This window comes from Apodemus sylvaticus, chromosome 21, assembly GCF_947179515.1.
Source record: "Apodemus sylvaticus chromosome 21, mApoSyl1.1, whole genome shotgun sequence".
Taxonomy (NCBI): domain Eukaryota; kingdom Metazoa; phylum Chordata; class Mammalia; order Rodentia; family Muridae; genus Apodemus; species Apodemus sylvaticus.
The window spans coordinates 10,255,517-10,275,321 of record NC_067492.1 but is presented as its reverse complement, the minus strand read 5'-3'; the positions used below and the strand labels follow the sequence as shown (position 1 = coordinate 10,275,321).

At 43.7% G+C, this 19,805-nt stretch overlaps 1 protein-coding gene across 1 annotated transcript in view; it reads left to right on the top strand.

Moving 5' to 3' along the window:
* The window catches only part of Cdh13 (cadherin 13), a 1,029,145-nt gene that overhangs the window by 903,439 nt on the left and 105,901 nt on the right, over positions 1 to 19,805 (top strand). Inside the window, exon 8 of the mRNA XM_052167056.1 lies at positions 2,399 to 2,539. Within this exon, the coding sequence (XP_052023016.1) occupies positions 2,399 to 2,539 (141 nt within the window). The remainder of the gene's footprint in view (positions 1 to 2,398; positions 2,540 to 19,805) is intronic.

Here is a 19,805-nt window from a genome sequence, read left to right as displayed (position 1 = left end):
CATATGCACACACACGGACATACACATGCACACATGCACATACTCATGCTTGCACACAGACATATATTAACACACCTGCACACACTCTGGGAAGCATTAGGAGGTCCCCACTGTTGCCTTTCTTCTTACTCCTTTTGGCGCCTCTTAGTCACTGCTTGGCACAAAGCCCAGTTTTGGAGGCCATCACACTGGCAGGGCTGTGCCTGCAATTATAAACACTTTCATTTTTGTCATTGAAGGTGGCCTCACCCAGACTCTCTCAGTCAGTGATTAAGAAATCAATTCAAAATGGTTGAAGCAAATGAAGAAAATGAATGCCTTTATCAGCTGAGAAATCCTCAGGCAGGCTGGCTCTGGGCGGCCATCATTTTCTCCGATGTATAATACCCACAGAGCCATTCTGCTTGGCTTCATCCCTAGGATACCTGTCCCAGCCCTGCTGTGGTGTGAGATCACTCGCCTTGCTCTTCCAGCTGGTGCTACCAAGTTGTCACCACAGGGATAGAGTTATTGTCCCTGGCCAACACACCCTTTTGGGTAGTCTTATTGGTGTCTCTGATCAAGGATGATTCTAGAAATTTTCATTATAGAAGACAAGGAAAGGTGATCCAATCCCTCAGAAGTAGATGGTGGACAGAAGTAGATGATGGGTCTCCAACAGGAGCACAGCAGTTGGCTTGGTGTTGAGGGGTCGACACCAGCAGCCCCATAAGGGTATTCACGCACAGCCCCACACGCTCTGTCTCGGGATCCTAGCCAGATGCCTAGTTGTTTTGAATGTTTCAAAACTGTGAGAAATGTGGACCCGGACTTTATAATAACATTGGAGAGTCAGTAGTGAAGGCAAGGCAGCTTATCTTGTGAACTCACAAAGGCTCCCAGAATGTCAGGCTCTGACTGAACATGGAGAACAGTTTTCATGCCTAAAGCAAGACCCTCCTCTTTTTCCTCTCACTCAGTGATCAGGAGGGCGCCATCTTGTGACGTGCCAACAAGGTCTTACCATTTCCTCTGCTGCTTACTCTTTTTCTCAACAAAAGCCACATGTGGCTTCCTCTCTGGGTGTTGTAAAATAAACACTGCATTTTAAAGCTCACTGGGCCTGTGACCTTGTTATGTCTGCCTCTTACTAATTTTCTAGTCCAAACTCCTAGTTAGGAGGTGGGTAGCTTAGAGTTGGTCAGGGGAAGGAGGCATCAAGATAGACTAGCAGACATCAGCCATATTTTGGTTTTTTTTAATTCTGCATTTGGACCATAGCTCACTCAAGGCAGTTTTCAAAAAGAATCATCAGCTCTTTTGTTAACACTTTTTCTTGGTTCCTTGTGAATTTCACGTCATGGTCCCACTCATCTCCCCGTCCCCTCCCCTCATACCCGCCTCTCACCCTGGCAACCTTCCCCACAAAACAAAAAAGACACAACAAAAACAGCATGGAAAACATCTCATCATGGAAGCTGTGACGTGTCACTGTGTCCCACAGTACATCCTTCCGTTGACCCTTCTTCCCTTTCAGATATTTGTTGCCATGATAGATTGGTCTGGTTTGAGGTCTCTGACTTCTGTGACACCATTTGTATTGGAGTCCTCCTGGTCATCCTTTTGCTTTCCTAAGTCATGAAGATCCTGAAGCTTTTGTTTTGTTTTATTTTATTTTATGAACTGTCAGATTTTACTTCTTATAAACATGACCTTTGAGATCTGCCCAGGAGTCAAAAAAAAAATACATGCTTAGAAAGATCTAGCCATACAGTCTCACTTAGAGTAAATTTAACCAGTTCAAGTTTACATTAAAATACACAATTCTGATTAAGTATTCTGGATTAGTAAACGAACAACAAAGGAAATACCGTGGGAAAGATGCTGAACCTCATTCATTTCCACCTGTACTTTGGGAGGAGTGACGTGGTGTGCTTGCTAGAAAATTTTACTACATTGATATGTGTGAAGTATTTCAACCCCAGGGCTCCTAAAGCTGCCATCTTTGTTCTTGTGAGTTCCACGTCATGCACCACGGTAGAAGTGGAGTTAGCTTATGTCCAGATCAGCTTCAAAAGGGTCCTTGAAATTACAGATGTAGGCATGAACATCCAACATGACTATATGCCCACACTCAAGGCATAAAACATTCTAGAATGTATATGATTTCCCCCTCAACAAGGACAAGTCAATAGACTCCATTCTGATTGCTATCTCCAGTATATAGATACTACCACACTAGAATGATTTCAAAGGTGTATACACACACACACACACACACACACACACACACACAATGAGTTAAAATCCATGGCTAGTTATGGATACCTGCTTTAGAAGGCATAGGGAACAGGCTCGCCAATTTTCCAAAATAGTGCCTCAAAAATAAACACTGTCTTCTTGCTTTCTTGCTTTGTAGACTTTGGAAAACCCCAAGTATGAACTGATCATCGAAGCTCAAGATATGGCAGGACTGGATGTTGGACTGACAGGCACAGCCACAGCCACCATCGTGATTGATGACAAAAATGATCACTCACCAAAATTCACCAAGAAAGAGGTAAGCCTCAGGACAGTGTTACAGGGCCCCTGCGTCTAAAATGCCCAGGCACTGGGAGACTAAAAGCACTTATTCTTGTTAAAGTCCACAAGAAAATAACCTTTAATACCAAAGTGCCATTTCCAAAGCACTGTGTGACGTGAGTCCTATTGCAGTTTTCCTATAATGGTAAGTGCAGACGGAGAGGCCAGTCTGAACAGTGGCGAGGAGGAACAGTGGATTTTGATCATTGCAAAATGGCCCATGGACATAGAAACGCCTTTATTGTGTGCAGAGGACCATGTTTTATAATGGTCATAGCCATGGGTTTCCCATTTATATCAATGGGACAGCGTTAAAGGAGGGCTTGAGCATGTAAGCTCTCATTGTCCTGATGACTTGGCACCTGATCAAGGAGCCATGAGCATTATGCATGAGATGGACGCATGCTAGGCTCAGGGCTCTTTGGGTTAGAGCCAAAGCCGCGTACTTGATAGCCTTCCTCCCAAGCTGGTGAACGGCATAGTAGAACACGTGTCGTTTGTGAGATGGTGAGATGAGGGTAGTAGAGGGGGTGACGAGCTGAAGATAGTTACGGAGAATGGGTGGCAGGGACCACGTTGCCAGAGCAACAATAAAATTCTAAACATGAGCCATTCTTATCCAAAGGGCCATTGCATGTGTTTTGTGTCTGCATTGTGAGTCGGGGGAGGTATGTGTGCATATAAATGTTCACATGTGTGGGCCATACGTTTGTATGTACAAACAGGTTTGTACACATGCATATGGAAGCCAGAGAGGTTCATACCACATACCTTCCTCAATAGCTCTATGCCTTATATATTGAGGCTGGGTCTCTCACTTAATCTGGAGATCATGGATTCGGCTAATCTAGCTAGTCAGCTTGTCCTGGATACACCATCTCTATCTCCTGAGCACTGGGATTATAAGATGCCATCATGCCCATCCAACTGCCTGCCCTGTGAATACTAGGTATCCAAACACTCTTCCTGGTGCCCTATGAAGAGAAGAAGATGGATTATAGACATGAAGGTCAAAGCTTGACAGCTCAGGATGGAAATGCTGATCCTTTTGAGTTGGGACTGTCTTGGATGCTGTCTAAGTGTTTTCCGCTATGAGCTTCTGCACACATGAGTGTGTTCCACAGTGGGTTCACAGATGTTTGTGGTTGTTGAGGATATGTATTTTCCACATTTTCATTATGTAGTGTTCCATCTCATCATGGGTAGGGTGCCTTTTTTCTCTGTTTCAGAGAAAGAACTATTTAATAGAGGAGCTATAACCAGTTACATATAACAAGACTCAGAATTCAATAAAGATGTTTAACAAGACTAGGAATTCAATAAAGATGTTTAACTCACATAAAACTTTCAAGCACATGGTCCACGGAAAGTAATAGTAGCATTATCAAATCAGCTTCTGTCTTAGTTACTTTTCTATCGCCATGACAAAATGCCATGACCAAGGAAACGTATAGAAGAAAGCATTTAATTTGAGGCTCACAGATCCCAAGGCTTAGCACATGACCATCATGGTAGGGGACCATGGCAACAGGCAGACAGACTTGGCACTGGAACTGTAGGTAAGAGCTCACATCCTTATCTACAAGCATGAGTCAAAGAGCTGAAGGTGCTATGGGCTTCTGAAACCTCAAAGCCTTCTCCAAAAAGGCCATGCCTCCCAATCCTTCCCAAACAGTTCTGCCAACTGGAACCAAGCTGTTACACATATGAGCTTATAGGGGCCATTTTTGTTCAAATCACCACAGCTTCTAAAGGAAACCTTCTGATTTCTGCCTGGAGCTTAATAGATGTCCAGCTAACCCCAGCTGACCAAGTTACCTTTTCCTGTCAATCTCAGGCCTGGAGGCGAGGGGGGGGGGAGTATCATTGATCAGTTTCTTGTTAATTTTAGTACTCAGCCTTTGCAATTAATTATCAGAGTTTTAAAACCAGGTATCCTTTTCTTCATTTGGTCACCCCATTTCACTATCAAAGTGTACCTTGAGTTGATGATGGGTGATTTAGACTTGAGCATTTAAATTTTTTGCAATTTTAATATACTATTTTTATTGATTTCTTTAACAATTTCATACATTGTGTCTGGAGCATATTCACCCCCAAACCTGTCCCTATTACTCCTCCCAGATCTACTCCCTCATCCCCCCAACTTTGTGCTCCCCCCCACACACACACTTTTTTAATAACCCACTAAGTCTAGTTTGTGCAATCAATGTGCTTAATATGAAGTCATCTACCAGTGTGTGACCCACCTACCAGGGGCCACACCCTTAAAGAAAACTGACTCTCCTATCCTAGCATTCACCAACTATCAACACCCTCAGTTCACAAGCCCCTCCCAACTCCCTGCTTGGATGTTGACCGGGTTCCATTTTGTGCAACTTGAGTTCTTTTCAAGTATTCATTTTGAGATTGAACTACAACATTACAATGTGTATAATTTTTTTAAAAGACCATATGACTTCACTCCAGTCCCCTATCTGAAAGACATGAGTAAGACTAGAGGAAAGTCCCAGTTTTCAGAGGGATAAAGGCAAACAGCCCTGACTGAAGCTGTAGCCGCACTCAGAGATCTGGACAGATGCTCACAGCAGACGGTCAGAGGCAGCCTGGGGTGCAATCTCTGTTTCCCTGACAGCTCAAGAGCCTGACTTTCCTGGTGCCTTTAGCTTGTTCAGTATGAAGATATTTTCTTAACTGTCTAGTGATACCTCATAATTCTTTTTCTCGTGCCTGTTGGCCTGCAGAGCCTCCAGGGATTCCTCTCACCTTAGATGGCAGCACAGGTAGCATCGTTTGCTAAAGAAAAACGAAAACAAAACATCTCAGGGTTTTTTTTTTTTCCTCCAGCAGAGTGAATTCTTTAAAATTTGCTTCAGATGATTGATAGCCCAGAGCCTGCTCTGCCTTCAGAATACATTTCCCTATTGGAAAACTTGTGTAAATGTTAAAGATTATTGTCACATTGGAGGAAATCTCTATCAAGCTTCTGTCACATACATAGGAGTTGTTCATTTTCCAGAGGTCCTGTGTCATGACTAATCTTTCCATGGATGCCACATGTCCTCCAAACTGTCATCCGTGGCCCTGTTTTGTGGCCTGTATGAGTGTCGTGTTGTCTTTATTGCTATGAATGGGATGAGTTGAGTCAGCAAATATCTAAATCTCTTTCTAATGGGTTTATTGCATGGTTCCCTAATTCACTGAATTTAGCAAACAATGAAGGAGATATTTCACCTCTGCTATAGAATATCTGCTTTTCTCATACAGAATTGGTTGAGGCAGGAAGATGTGGGTTTATTTCATTTCTAAATTTATCAGTTTTGGTCCCTAATCTACTAAGGTTTTATTAGTAGTAGGTTTATTGAGACATCATTTATATACTATACTGCCCAGCTTTTGATAGTCTGCAATTCATTGGATTTTAATATATTAGCAAAATCATGTGGCCATAGCTACTCTTCTGTTTAAGAACATTTTTGTTTTCCCACAAAGAAACCTGCACCTTGAGAACTCATGTCTCATTTTCCTGCCCCTAAACCATAGCAGTTAGTTTACTTTTAGTCTCCACAGACTGGCTATTCAGGACATTGCAGATCAAGAAAATCCTGCAATATTCTGTGAGTGGCCTCTCTGCTTAGCATGTTTCCAAGTTCCTCCATGTTGTAGAGCCAATTCACAGAGACATGAGATAGAGAAACTCCCCCTTCTCCCTCCTTTCTCCAGAAGTCTGAGATAATGTATTTACCCACCCTTCCAGGATTCCATTCCCTCTACGTTGTGCATGCCCATAGAGATTCTGCTGCCTTCAAATGGCATTTTCCCCCAGGAGAGCCCTCTAAAACTCACCACATCTGTATCTAGACACATAATTACATGTTCCCTTCACTCAGTGGAGATTCATTCCCCACAGCCATTTTTCTGAGAAAATCGAACCCACGTAAATTATCGGACTTGGGTGACTTTCCTGGAGCAGTGGAGTCCAGACAATTTCACAACCAGGTAGATCTGGGGAAACTGTTAAATGTTTTTCCAAACAGTTCCCAACTCCCTCTTCCCATGAAGCATCTTATCACTATTAGAGTGAAATTCGTGAGAACTTTCAGGCCTTGGAATCTCCACTTAGCTGGCAGTCTCACTTGGGCTGAGATTTTGAACAAAACCAAACCTGCACACCATTTGAGGTCTTCCTCTCAGGCTCTGGGCCGATGATGGTATAATCCCAAGTGTAAAGAGATTGGACATTTGAAGGGAACAAAACAGCATGCGTAAGCATAAGCAACTTTGAACTCTATAAACGGTAGTGCTCCCCCAAAGGCTACCTAGTCCCATGTAAACCTAAAGTTTGGTTCACACACTGCATCCTCAACTTGCCATCCCATAATTGAGGAGGGTTTTATGAAAACCAGCTGATTCTCTCTTTCCATGCTCACCTTCTAAGGAAAATCCCAGCTCATTGCTTTCTTTTCCCACACCAAGGATCATGGGAAACATGAAATCCTCCACTAAATCTTCAACCTTCACAGGCCTTTCAGCTGGGCCAGAGGCTGGGTTTCCTATTGTTAGTGGTTTTTTTTTTCATAATCTGCCTATCTAGGGTAGGGATCCTGTGTCATGTGTAGAGATCAGAGGGTAACTTTTGGGAATCAGTTCTCTCCTTCCAACTTGTGGGTCCTGGGGATCACACCTGGGTAGACAAGGTTGGCAGCAAGTACTGAGTCACCTCATCAGCCCAGAGAGGTGACTTTCTTGACCACAAAGAGTAAAGGAAACCATTTCCCCAAGGAAAAGCCATGGCCTATGAATAGAAGCCATTTTCCAGATTTTGCCTTTTCAACTAAAGAAGGAGGGGTGGCTTTACTCCTTCTCTAACCATTCTCTGGCAGAAGAGTGGTACCATATACACTGTTGAAACACCCATGCTGACTCTAGACTGTGTTCAGTGTGACTTAAAATGTGTAGTTTTTTTAAATAGGAAAAAAATCTATCTATCTTGTGGCAGCTTTTTCTAGTTTCTCCTGGAGGTAGACCAGATAGCCAAGTGATTGATTGCATTCATCAGTCTTTTATAATTATATTCATGATATGTTGAGCCCCATCATCCCCGTGTGAACTCCTATGCAAATTCTGAACCTCAATCACCCTCTGGTGATGCTCAGAGGTTCAGGGGCAACTCAGTGGTGATAAAAGCCGTTTTTCACTCCAGCTGGCAGAGACTCTGAACTGAGCCCCTCCACAGAGGTGTCCTCTGAAGACTCCATGCATCTGCCTCTCTTCCAAGGCAACCGCCTCACACTAATAGCAAAAGCTGCGTGGTTTCTAAAATGCCCACTGTGTGGCCCTGAGAATGCAGCATGGCTACTGCCAAAGTGCAGTTTACAGAGGGTAAACATGAATTCTGAATCAAGAGACAAGAGCCACAAGAGTGGAGCATGCTGGAACATGGCACAGCCTGCGCCTATAAACTGCCTTGTACTGAACCATTTTATAAATTAGATCATTGAGCCTTGGGCACAGTTGGCTGCAGACACTGCTCACTGGTCATACTTACCCTCATCCCTACAAGTCATTAACATACCCTCAAGCCACTCTATGCACATTCTGTTTCCTTTAACTCCAACTTTAACTCTTTCCTTTCCTTTGTACCCATAAACCCCCCAGTTTAACCTTTAATGTCCAAATTGTCAATCTCACAGTTTGCTTCTTCTACTCTGTTCTAACACAAGGTTGACGTGCTGCTGGCTTAGGAATGTCACGTTGTCTTTGTGTTATATCCTCACTATATAGGCTCCTGTGCAAGTTTCATTTCTGTTGTTATAATAAAGTACCCTGGCACAAAGCAACTTAGCGGAGAAAGGGTTTATTTCAGATACCAGTTCTAACTTACAATCCATTGTTGTGAGGACACCAAAGCAGGAGCTTAGCCACTTCATATCCACGGTCAAGAACAGAGAGAAATAAAGCATCCATGCTCACTTGCTTGCTTTCACTCAGCTGTAGTGCTCCTCTCTTATACAGTTTAGGACCCTCTGCCTAGGGAATGGTTCTACCCACTGTGGGCTGGGTCTCCCCACTTCAGTTAATACCATCAAGAAAATCTTCCACAGATGACCAAAACCAACCTGATCTACAGTATTTCTTTCAAGTCTGTGATGCATAGAGTATTGCATGTATGTCTTTGTCTGAGGTGTATATGCTGTTTTATTGTGTATTTCATTCTCTTGCAATACATACACATCTAACAGGCACACATCCTGCTGTGATGAATACTATTCCCTTCCAATGTGCCATGTAGTTGCCTGCTTCTTTCAGCTCTCATAAACTGAACCATGTCATGGTTAATGTTTACTGCCAACTGGTCTAGGAGACAGACCCCGGGGCTTATCTGTAAGGGTACTCCTCTTAGAGAATACCCTTCAGCTAGGAAGTGAAGACCCTCCCTAAATGTGGGCTGGATCCCAATCTATATAAAGGTGGAGAAAGCAACAGGGGAGTCTACTGAGCCCTCTGCTTCCTGCTCTGTAGAGAAGTAAGGTAAGGAATCCCATGTCTTCCTGGGTACCTTCCCTACAATGGTGTGCTGCACACTTAACCTATGAACCAGAATAACCTCTTACTCATTTAAGTTGCTTCTTGTTGAGTCCTTGGTCACTGTAGCAAGTAACTAGCATCTGGCCTGTCAAGTACCAGATACCTGATAAAATGATGAGTGAGGAATAGAGTATAAGTTTTTATCAGTGAACAACAGAGACCATCAAAGGTTAAAGGATCATGTTAAAGGGGCCTCTGGGAAGAATTGCACGCAAGCCATAGGTTTCATAGGTGAGGTGGCAGATACTGCTCGGTGCACACAGTGCATGACCCATCTTCTGTGCCACAGGAAGCCACTACAAATAAATATGGTGTCCCTTCACCACCACAGCAAGTCCCCAGCACTCTAATTCAGTCTTTCTGGGGTGAGCCAAAGGCCAAGATGCCTGGAGAGACATCCTTTTCAGAACTGAGTCCACTCATTGCATAAACCGCCAGAGCCCTGAATTGTCTTTCTTATCAGCCAAGGAAGAAACAAAAAACAAGAAAATCCAATGTTGATAAATAATACATAAAGGAGCCCTCGCAGTGGAGACAGTGCAGAGAATCCTGTGAGGCAAGAGAATGGGGTGGGGAGAGGGGGGAGAAAAGCCCACACAGCCCCTGCTCACTTTCAGTTCTCTTCTAAGTGAGATTAAACGGAGCAGCCATGAATTGATTCCAATATATCAGCTTGTTCCAGAGCGAAACCAGGTTCGCTCAGGGACTGAGCGCCCTGCCCAGGCTCCTGCCACATCTTATTCTTGCCACTGGCCTGCCCAGATCTAATCTCATGCCTTTTATGAGAAGGATCTTTGGTTGTCTTTCTCATTCTTGTGACTGAAGACCCCTAAAAACAACTCATGGCTTTCCTCACTTGTGGGGAGGTGATTAAAGCAGCTCATGCCACAGCAGACAGGAAACAGCTGAGCTCTGACAGGAAGGGGCCAAAGCCAGATGTGGTTCCCAAGGACATGCAGTCCAGTGACTCCGTCCTCCAACCAGGACCCACCTTCCACAGTTCCACCTTCTGATCATTTATTCAGGTGTGTGTGTGTGTTTGTGTGTGTATGTGTGTCTTTGTCTGTGTGTGTCTGTGTGTGTGTGTCTTTGTCTGTGTGTGTGTGTGTGTGTGTAACTTGCCCAGAATGCTAGGTCTCTGTGTTCTCCTTCAATACCTCTGGAGACTCAGGACCAGACTAAATCTTCCACAATAGCATGTTGGCTTCTACATCCAAAGCCCTAGATGTCACCTGTTCAAAGAGCAGCCCATTCACAGCTAGACAGGTGGGGAGTCACTCTTTTATATATTTCTGTTCATATATATAAGTGAATACATATGTGTAAATGTATATGTCAACATGTATATTATATAAACACTTTTGCTTATTATGTGCCTATATATATATAAAATGTTGCATACATGTCTATATTGGTGTCTACAGGTATGTATATGCCTGTATATATGTGAGCATATTTGTGTATCTAAATATGTATATGTGTATATTTGTCTACATATGTATGTGAATATACATATTCATATATGTACCTATAGATGCATATGTTGTACATGTATATATGTAAAAAATGTGTACATGTATTTATGTGTGTATATGTGTGTGTGCATATATTTATTTGTGCATATGTGTATTATATATATGTATATATCATGTATGTCTATACACAAATATGTGTATATGTGTTTATTTATAGGTATGTGTATAAATGTGTGTGTGTGGTAATGTTGGTTTGTGATGACTATATATAGGTATGTGTGTGTCCCTACATTGGTTTTTGTATGTTTCTATGTAGGTATGTGTGTGTGCCTATCTGTAGATATATGTGTAAGTATATGTGTGTGTGTGTGTGTATTGTGTGTGTGTATTATGTGTGTGTATTGTGTGTCTGTGTGAAAGACAAGATCCTCACATGCCTGGGGAGCATATTTTGTTTTCAGATCTGCTGCCTGCCCTGGAGTCTAGGTAGAGTCCAGACTCTCCTCAGGGTCTGCATTTTCTCTGAAGGCCATGGGCAGAAGCCCCCCCTCTACCGGGAGACAGGGGTGACTCTGAGGCAGTGGGGTCTCCGGGTTTCTGTCACCTGTGCTGCAGATCAGGTCTGTCCCCTTCCACCCAGACATGTGAGCAGCTGATTTGAAAAATCAAATTGAACTTGCTGCTCTGTCTGAAAGCATTCTGCAGACGTAATGCTTACCTATTTTTTTAAAATAATTTTTTAGCAATGCTTCTGAGGTTTAAAGTCAGCATGGAACTAGCAGTCAGAATCCTGGCATTTTTCTCCAATATCAACATAGAGAACACATGTAATAAAAAAAAAAAAACTCAATACTGTTTGTTGAATGCATAAATTTTCATGGTAACTTAGTAATCGCCACCCTATAAAAAGCTCTTGTCCTGGTGTCTCTACTGCTGAGTAAAAATGACTTCAGTATTTGTAGCGGGCTAGACTCATTTCAGACGGAATAGCAATCTGTAATTGCCCTGTACGAGAAGTACCAAGTTCAAGGGGAAAATAGCTGAGCCAATTCACTGCAGGCCTGTACCTGCACAATTTACCTAAATAGAGATGGCCCAGGAAAGTTGTTGTGAGCCAGCTGAAAGCCTCTCTCTGAAGACTTTTAAAATATATTTTATGGTCAAGATGTTGCCGAATTCTCCCAGGATTAATTCCTATCCAGCCAAGAAAAAAAATGCATCTTCCCATTTACATTCTAAAGTCTGAACTTTTACTTTATAAATGAATTTTCCCTCCAATTCAGGAAGTGCTGGCTGCATAACAAATTTTAATGCTACCATTATAGGATCGTAATTTTAAGAACCCGGGGTTCTCCGAGGGCCCCAGCAACATGGCGTCTCTCCACTTTATTAAAATGAATGAGCAGATGTACAATTTATTTCTGCCGAGCTATCATCTAAATTCATAAGCTCTTTCTCATGTGTCTGAAATCCACGTTGGATTCCCATCTTCTCACCCTAGAAGAAAAAAGTCGCGCCCCCTCATTTATCACCCTGGGAACATAACTAGAAAGTTGACTTGTCTCTGATTCGCTTTGGACCAGTGTCCCCGGTGCAATTTAAATCCCATCCCTTCAAGGCTACTCATTGAGGACAAGGCAGGGGACACATGCTTTCATTGAACCATTTCTCAGTCATCTATGTCAAAGACTGACATAAATCCACCCGAGCTGACACCTTCCTGGTAACAGCAGAGAGGCTTTACAACAGCCTGGAGTCTGTGCAATCGCATCAGATGGTCTGGAAACACCACAGTTAAAATGTGGTGTCAGGAACCACGAGGCATGCTCACGTTCATCTTTTATGAAAACCCTCTCACACCACTTTATTTCTCAAGCACTGATTTTGCCCAAGGGTAGCAATAAAGATGTTCATCTTGCTTTGAAGAGACAGCTCAGCCTGGCTCCAAAGATCTGTGTGATGATCTCAGAGTTGCCCTGTATCCCTGCATGGCTGTCTTCAGGCTGTGTGAGCTGAGACATGGGTTCAACCTCTCTGAGTCCTCAGGTTTCTGTCAGATCAAACACAGTGAAGTCATCCAATGCCAAGATCAATAATACTTGGCAAGTACAGTTCCTGGCATGTGGCTTCATAAAGAGGCCAGTACAGTAATTACAGCATCTCAGAGAGGGGATTCTGCCCCTGAATAGCTGGGCTGAAATTGCAATGCATCACCACTATCCAAACACACACATACACACTCACACACACACATGCACACTCTGCTCCTTGTTTACCTGCCTGCTAGCATAGTTCAGAGATAAGAGGGAAGTGGTTTCATATCCACCAAGCACAATCAATGAGAGGAAGTTGAAGAAGATGCAGAATCGAACCCCCGGGCTATCTGGCAGGAAGCTGTCCCCAGAAGAATTCTGTTTATGAGATTCTGTCGTAACTGGGCAGTTAACACTTGCCTGAGTGTATAAGTTGGCATGAAAATCTGCCCCGAGTCTCTAAATGCATCTCGGGTCTACTGGGGCTTTAATAAAATTCCAAGCGCTTGGTTTGGATTTGGTTTTGCCTTTATTTTTTTTTTTCCTTTCAGTGACTCTGTTGCTTGGAGGGAGAAAACATCATGTTAACTTCATTTGCCCATGTTCTGCGGCCAGCCCATCATTTCAAACACGGCTGTCTTTTTCCCTCTTGCAGGGTGGTCAGGGGAAATGAATTTCTAGTTTCTGAATGATGGAGTTCTTTCATTTAGCCAGAGACATAGCAGTGTGTGGACAATGTCAACAGCCTGGGTTCCAGAACGGGCAGCTATGGCCAGGGAAAGGAGGCAGGAGGGAAGCTACGTGAAGATGGCCAGGCCTACTCCTCTGAAGCCATAAAGCAGCATTTGTCAGAGTCTGCACTGGAGAGTGCTGCTGGGTTGGGGGGCAGTTGTAGTGCCTCAGAATGCTTCCTGACATGAGCAGATTTAAGTATCCGCAGCCAGATCATGTGACCCCTGTCCACCAATGAGCTTATGGCTCAGTCTGGGTCATGTGACCCTTGTCCACCAATGAGCTTATGGCTCAGTCTGGGTCACAAGGGCAAAAGTCAAAATCATGGCGCCTAGAGCCTCCAAAAGGGATTCAGATTTGTCATCCTCTCTCTAGTGGAGCACAGCCCTCCTCAGTCAAGCTGCCTTCTGACAGCAAATGCTTTGAGACTTCAGCAAGGAAGCAAATTCCACTGATAGGGACATAGAAGGGCAATGGCCTCAGACTCTTAAAAGTAATGAAGCCAGTGTTTGGGATCCAGAGTGTTTCAGAAGATGGGCTCCAGAGAGAACACACAAGATCAAAGTTTGGAGAATAAGTGTCTATGAAAGGCTCTCTCTCTCTCTCTCTCTCTCTCTCTCTCTCTCTCTCTCTCTCCCCCCTCTGTCTCTCATGTATATACACACTTGCATGTGTATGTATACAGACTTACACATGAACGTATGGACACACACACACACACACATACACACACACAGTTCACAGAACATCTCAGAAGAGAGGACAGAAACGGTGTAAGAGCCTGAGATCAGGAGGACCAGAGGGAAACTGTTTTCTGGACATGACAGGAAACTATGCTCAGGAATTCAGAGCAGGTGTGGCTGCCTGCATGCAACCAGTCAGCACTCTATCATGGAGGGGCCCATGAATCCCTGCCTCTAAGAAGCATTTGCAAACTCGATTTGACTACAAGAGCAACAGCATTCATTTAAAAGACTCACTGGGGAAGATGGATGTAGCTCAGTGGTAGAACATTTGCCCGGCATGTGCATGACCCAGCATTTCAGCCACAACACAGGAGACCAAACTCCAATTTTCTTCCTGACGTCTCTTCCATTCCGGGATGGCTGAGAGTTAGCCAGGGGCGTTCGACTCTGTTCCATCTCTGCCGCTCCCCAGCTGCTGACTGTAACAGTCCCTAACCTCATTCACCAGAATCTTCACCCTTGCTGTGAGATGTTGGTAACAGAGGGCCACCATCTCTGTTCAGGACCCCATGCTGATGGCTTTAGGGTATGCTAACATTTGAGTGCCAGGATCTCCTCAGGATGGATGTGGGTCCTGCCGGGCTCTCTGCTCACAGATGAGGAACAGGAAAGTTAAGGTGCTTATGTAGCAGTGCCTGGGTCACATTCCAGAGACTGGGATGGAGTGCTTCCCTGGATGAATGTGGTTTCGTAGTTTGAGGACTCTGCATGGTCTCATTGTGGACAGTGGCTTGGGCTGTTTGAAATATCCTTGTCCAGCTGGGCAAGGTGTTGCACCTGTAATCATTAAATACTCAAGAACCTGAGATAGGTAGATTGTGAGTCTGAGACCAGAGAGCCTTGCTTTTAGTAACTGTGTTGCTTCTCACCCAAGGTTCTGTCCCCCAGAGACCACTACTGTTCTCCTGTACTTCTATTTTTTTTTCAGAAGTGGAAACATAATAGAAACATGCAGTATTTAATTCTATGAAACTAATCTTTACACTAAGTGTAAGGCCCTGTTTGCTTTTGCTTATGCAAGTACGAGCATTTGCCCGTGCTCTGTCCCTTTTCATGGCTGAGTAGTATTTCATGGCATGGATATACCAGGGTCTACTTAACCATTTACTCCCTGAAAGACACCAGCTGGTTTCTAGGTCTCAGGTGACTCTCCTGTAAGTATTCATGTGTAGGTTTTTGTGTCTGGGTTTCATTTCCACTCTGTAATAAACAGCCAAAGGTAGCAAATGCCAAGTTACAATGTTTAAAGAGTGTTGGTTTCAAAAGAGACATTGAACTATCTTCCCCCCACTAGGTAATGCCTCATTTTGAGTCTTTCCAGATTCTATTAGTTTGGGTTGAGCATTAAAACTAACCGGCACAACCAGTCTGAATATGGGGGTCTTGTCAGAGGGCAACTCATGAGTGCTTCCTCAGATGTGCCTTAGTCTTATTTCTTGCTAACACCACTGCAGAACAGTGGGTTGGCCGATGCTATCTGAGCTACACATTCTCCTATAGACTGTATTTTGTCTGATGCTATCTGATCTATATGTTCTCCTATAGATTGTGTTATGGGTGTCAAAGAATTGTTTTCTCCTGCATGTTAAAGTTATTCTACAAGTCCTGTGTGTTGGTGTCTCCCATGATCCACTGTGGATGAACTTGGTATGGAGTGTACAGTGGAAGCGGAGGATCAGTGGGTGAATGACTGCCCTGTCCCGCCCCCTTTTAGAGAGCCTGGCCTCCTACCTTCGAGCTGCTACTCTATAAGCACACCGCTTGCTCATGTCTGTGCAGGCCTGTTTCTGAGTTCTCTGTTCTGTCCCACTGGTCTGCATCGCTCCCTCTACCCACACCACCCCATCTTAGTTACTGCTGAGACCCTCCCGGCCCAGAGGCACAGAGTAGGACTCTGATGATAGCTTTAAAGTCTGAGGGTCTCAAGGTTTTCTAGCTCTTTAACTGTACTGAACTGCTGATGACAACTTCTAAAAAGTCCTAAAAACTTTCTTGCTCTTTCTGAGGGTAAAAGACTGCTGGCTTAGGTGATTAACACCTGTAGCCTGACAGGGGAGGATTAAGCAATGTGGCCTTTGTTCTGTCTCAGCAGGAACTGCTGGCTCTGACTTTCAGCCTGCTAGTCTTAGGAAGAGAATTGGGATACTTAGAGAAGTGGTTATAGAATTTATTACTAAGTTGTAAAAAGTTTTTTTATGAAAGCTATCTAAGGGGGAAAGTGGAAAGATCCTAAGCCGGGGGTGGGGTGAGGGGGGAGGGGGGAGGGGGGAAGGAAAAAATTCTTCTAAGTGGGGAAAGAAAAAATCCTAATCTAAGTGAGGAAGAGGAAAAAGTTCTACTCTAACTCGGGAAGGGGAAAGTAATTCTACTCTAACTCTTTATCATCTCTTTTTCCTCGGTACCTATACATCTTTCAGAATACATGATCACTTGTTACAAAGTTCATCACAAGTTCACACAAAAAAATCAAATCATAAATTGAGATAGAAGTTTACAACAGAGAATGTTTACATGCATATCCATTAGGAGTAATTATCTAACTAAACATCCATCACCTGCCTCAGCTCCACAGGTTCACGGAAGGTTTAAAAACCATAACTAAGTTATTAGTGAAGTTTTGTATAGACTCAAATAAACTCAGTCAATATTTTATCTTCTGTCCTAACACCTATAATAAATCATTAGTTCCCTTTTTATGAACTTTGGTTAATTGCTTAACAACCTCTTGGAATGTGCTCTGAGTAGGAGAAAGTCTGGTTACCATCTAAGAGCAATTAACTGGTGACACTTGGGAGACTGACAGAATTCTCATTGCAGTTTTGACTATCAGAAAAGGACCTAATAGCAGTCCCAATATAAAAGAACTTAATAATCACAGATATAATTTTAGGAATTCTTATAGAATCACCATTAAAACTCAAGTCATCTATTTGTCTACATAGCATCACTATAAGACAGCACATCTCTGTGGATCTGCAGAGATCTGCTCCAAAGGGGTGTGCTATGACTTATTAATTATTATATATGTTTAATAATAGCAGGAAAAGCATATTAATAGCAGGAGTCTTTCCTAAAATGAATCCCTTATAGCCTTGCTTAATAAGGGCACAGATATTGCAGATTATATAATAATCTGAAGCAGGCCATTTAACAGGATGATCACCTGTTATGTTATTAGCTTGTCCCATATGGCTCCTGACAGGTTGCCATAGAAACAGTACGCATGAACTATCAGGTGCAGTGGCTCCTCACACTTCTTTTTTTTTCTTTCGAACATATTTTAGAGGGCTGAGGGTGTGGCTCACTTGGTAGATTGCTTCCCTGCTATATACAAAGTCCTGGATTTGGTCCCCAGCATGTCATATAACTAGCTGTAGTGGTACATGCCTGCCATTCCAGCATTCAGGAGGTAAAGAAAGAGGGTCCGAAGTTCAAAATCATCCTCAGTTGCGTAGGAAATTTGAGGCCAGCGTAGGCTAGATGAGACTCAGTCTCAGAACAAAAATTTAGGAAATAAGTTTAGATGTCATTAACTAGGATAACCTTTGTCCACTCCAATACTGTTTTTATTAGCACACAGTTGATTCGCACTCAGTGTACACATATAATGCATATACATATATAACACATGTGCATGCATGACACATGTACACATATGACACACGTATATGCATGACACATGTATATCTACTGTGTGTACACATGACATGTGTGAACATACGACACATGTACATGTGACACATATGACACATGCACACATGACATGTATATTGTACTGCCTGTACATGTATGATGCATGTACATTTATAACACATGTACACATATGACACGTGCACGTATAGCAGAGACCAGCAGACCACTTGCCCAACAGATAACTATGGGTGCCAAGCTGCTTAAACATTGCTACGTGATTCTTCTCTTGGCTTTGCCTTTAACACACAAATGGAGACCCACACAGGTTTACCATGCCTGTCTTTGTCCAGCCCTTCACTTTCACCATTCATTACAGGACCAGCAGGACACAGATCTGTGCCTCCCAGCCCAGGGTCCCTTTAGATGAGAGGTCCTTCTTCACTCAAGTGAGCACTTGCGATACTCTCATGCCTTTGTATGAAGCCAAGCCAAGCCCTTCCTGGCTCCTACCCTACTATGCCTGCTCACACACACAACCCATGCCCAGCCCCACAAACTCCGCTCAACCCTCTTCTAAGTTCAGGATCATGCAAAACTGGCAATGCACCCCCTGAAAACACCGACGAGAGTGTCTTTTCTCTACATCTTGAACTTGGAAAGGGGCTGCAGCCAAGGCACCCGGGAGCCTAGCCTGCCAGTTTGGCTCCTCCTCGCCAATGAACCAAGCTCATTCCTGGGCTCCTGCAGCTCAGAAACATAAAAGTCCCGTGCCCCCCCCCCTTTTTTTTATTCCATGACTGCCTTCGGATAAGCCCCTCCAATGACATTTACTCTCCCAATGTCATTAACTTAACACACTCTCTTCCCACTAAGTAAGCTGCAGGCGTTACCATCATCCTATACAATAGATTTCCCTGTTGATCAATAACATCAAACAATTTACTACCTCATTCATTTTAATGGCCCCCTGTTGTATTCTGTTTTAAGGATGCCTCAGACTGACCGACCGCCTATCTATAGACATGTCCGTGGCTCCTGGTTCTTTTTTATAAATATTGCTATAGTAAAAAGGAGCACTGATGGGTTTTCTCCATGGCATATGTGAGGGGCTTTGTAGGTAATCTCAAAAGCAAGCTGCCTGACCCAGCAAGTCTTATGTGTACACATCCATAGGAAGGCCACATCTACCATAGTTTGACTGTCTAGTAAGCCCAGGAATCCCTGTCTCCTTTCCCAAGCACGGTTATTATATAAGTGTATGCCACCACACCTAACTTTTTTTTTAACACAACTGATTCTAGGGATCAAATTCATTTCCTCATGCTTAAGGCAAGCCTTTCATTACCTGCAGACCACAGCCCTTTTCTTATTCTTGGTACTTTCAAAAGCCTTCCTCTCTGTCTGCCTCCACCACTGGACTGGCATGGGCTGATAATGGCCAAAGAAGATAGACAGCCCCTGCACAACTGGGCTCCAGTGGATGCTAAGAGGATGGGCCTGTGCTCCAGAAATCTCCCTGGTGCTTGTGCAGGGAGCAGAGGTAGAAATCCAGATCCATGAGAAAACCCCCGTGGACAGTTGGGGCTCTCAATACAATGAGACCTTAAGGACAGTGGGCTCTGCATATCCCTGTGGCAGGAGAGTAGGGGGGGTAGGGGGTGGGGGTGACTGGAGCCTGCCGAAGACGCACTAAGAGGAAGCAGGAAGGCTGTGAGGTGGACAGACAAGGCGGGAAAGCAGGTAGATCATCCTCAGTGATGGGTGCCTTCCATCCCAGCACTTGGGAGGCAGAAGGTCTATATAATGAGTTACCGAGGGCTACATAGTACATAAAGACCCTGTTTCTAAAAGAAAAGAAAAGAAAAGAAAAGAAAAGAAAAGAAAAGAAAAGAAAAGAAAAGAAAAGACAGGACAAAATTCAAAATGTGCTTTAGAGCCTGCCTTGTACCATAATGACTCTATCCAAGGGTTTACTTAGCTGGCAGGTTCCACCTGGGACTAGAAGCTAAATGTCACCACCCATCCCTGTCCCAAAC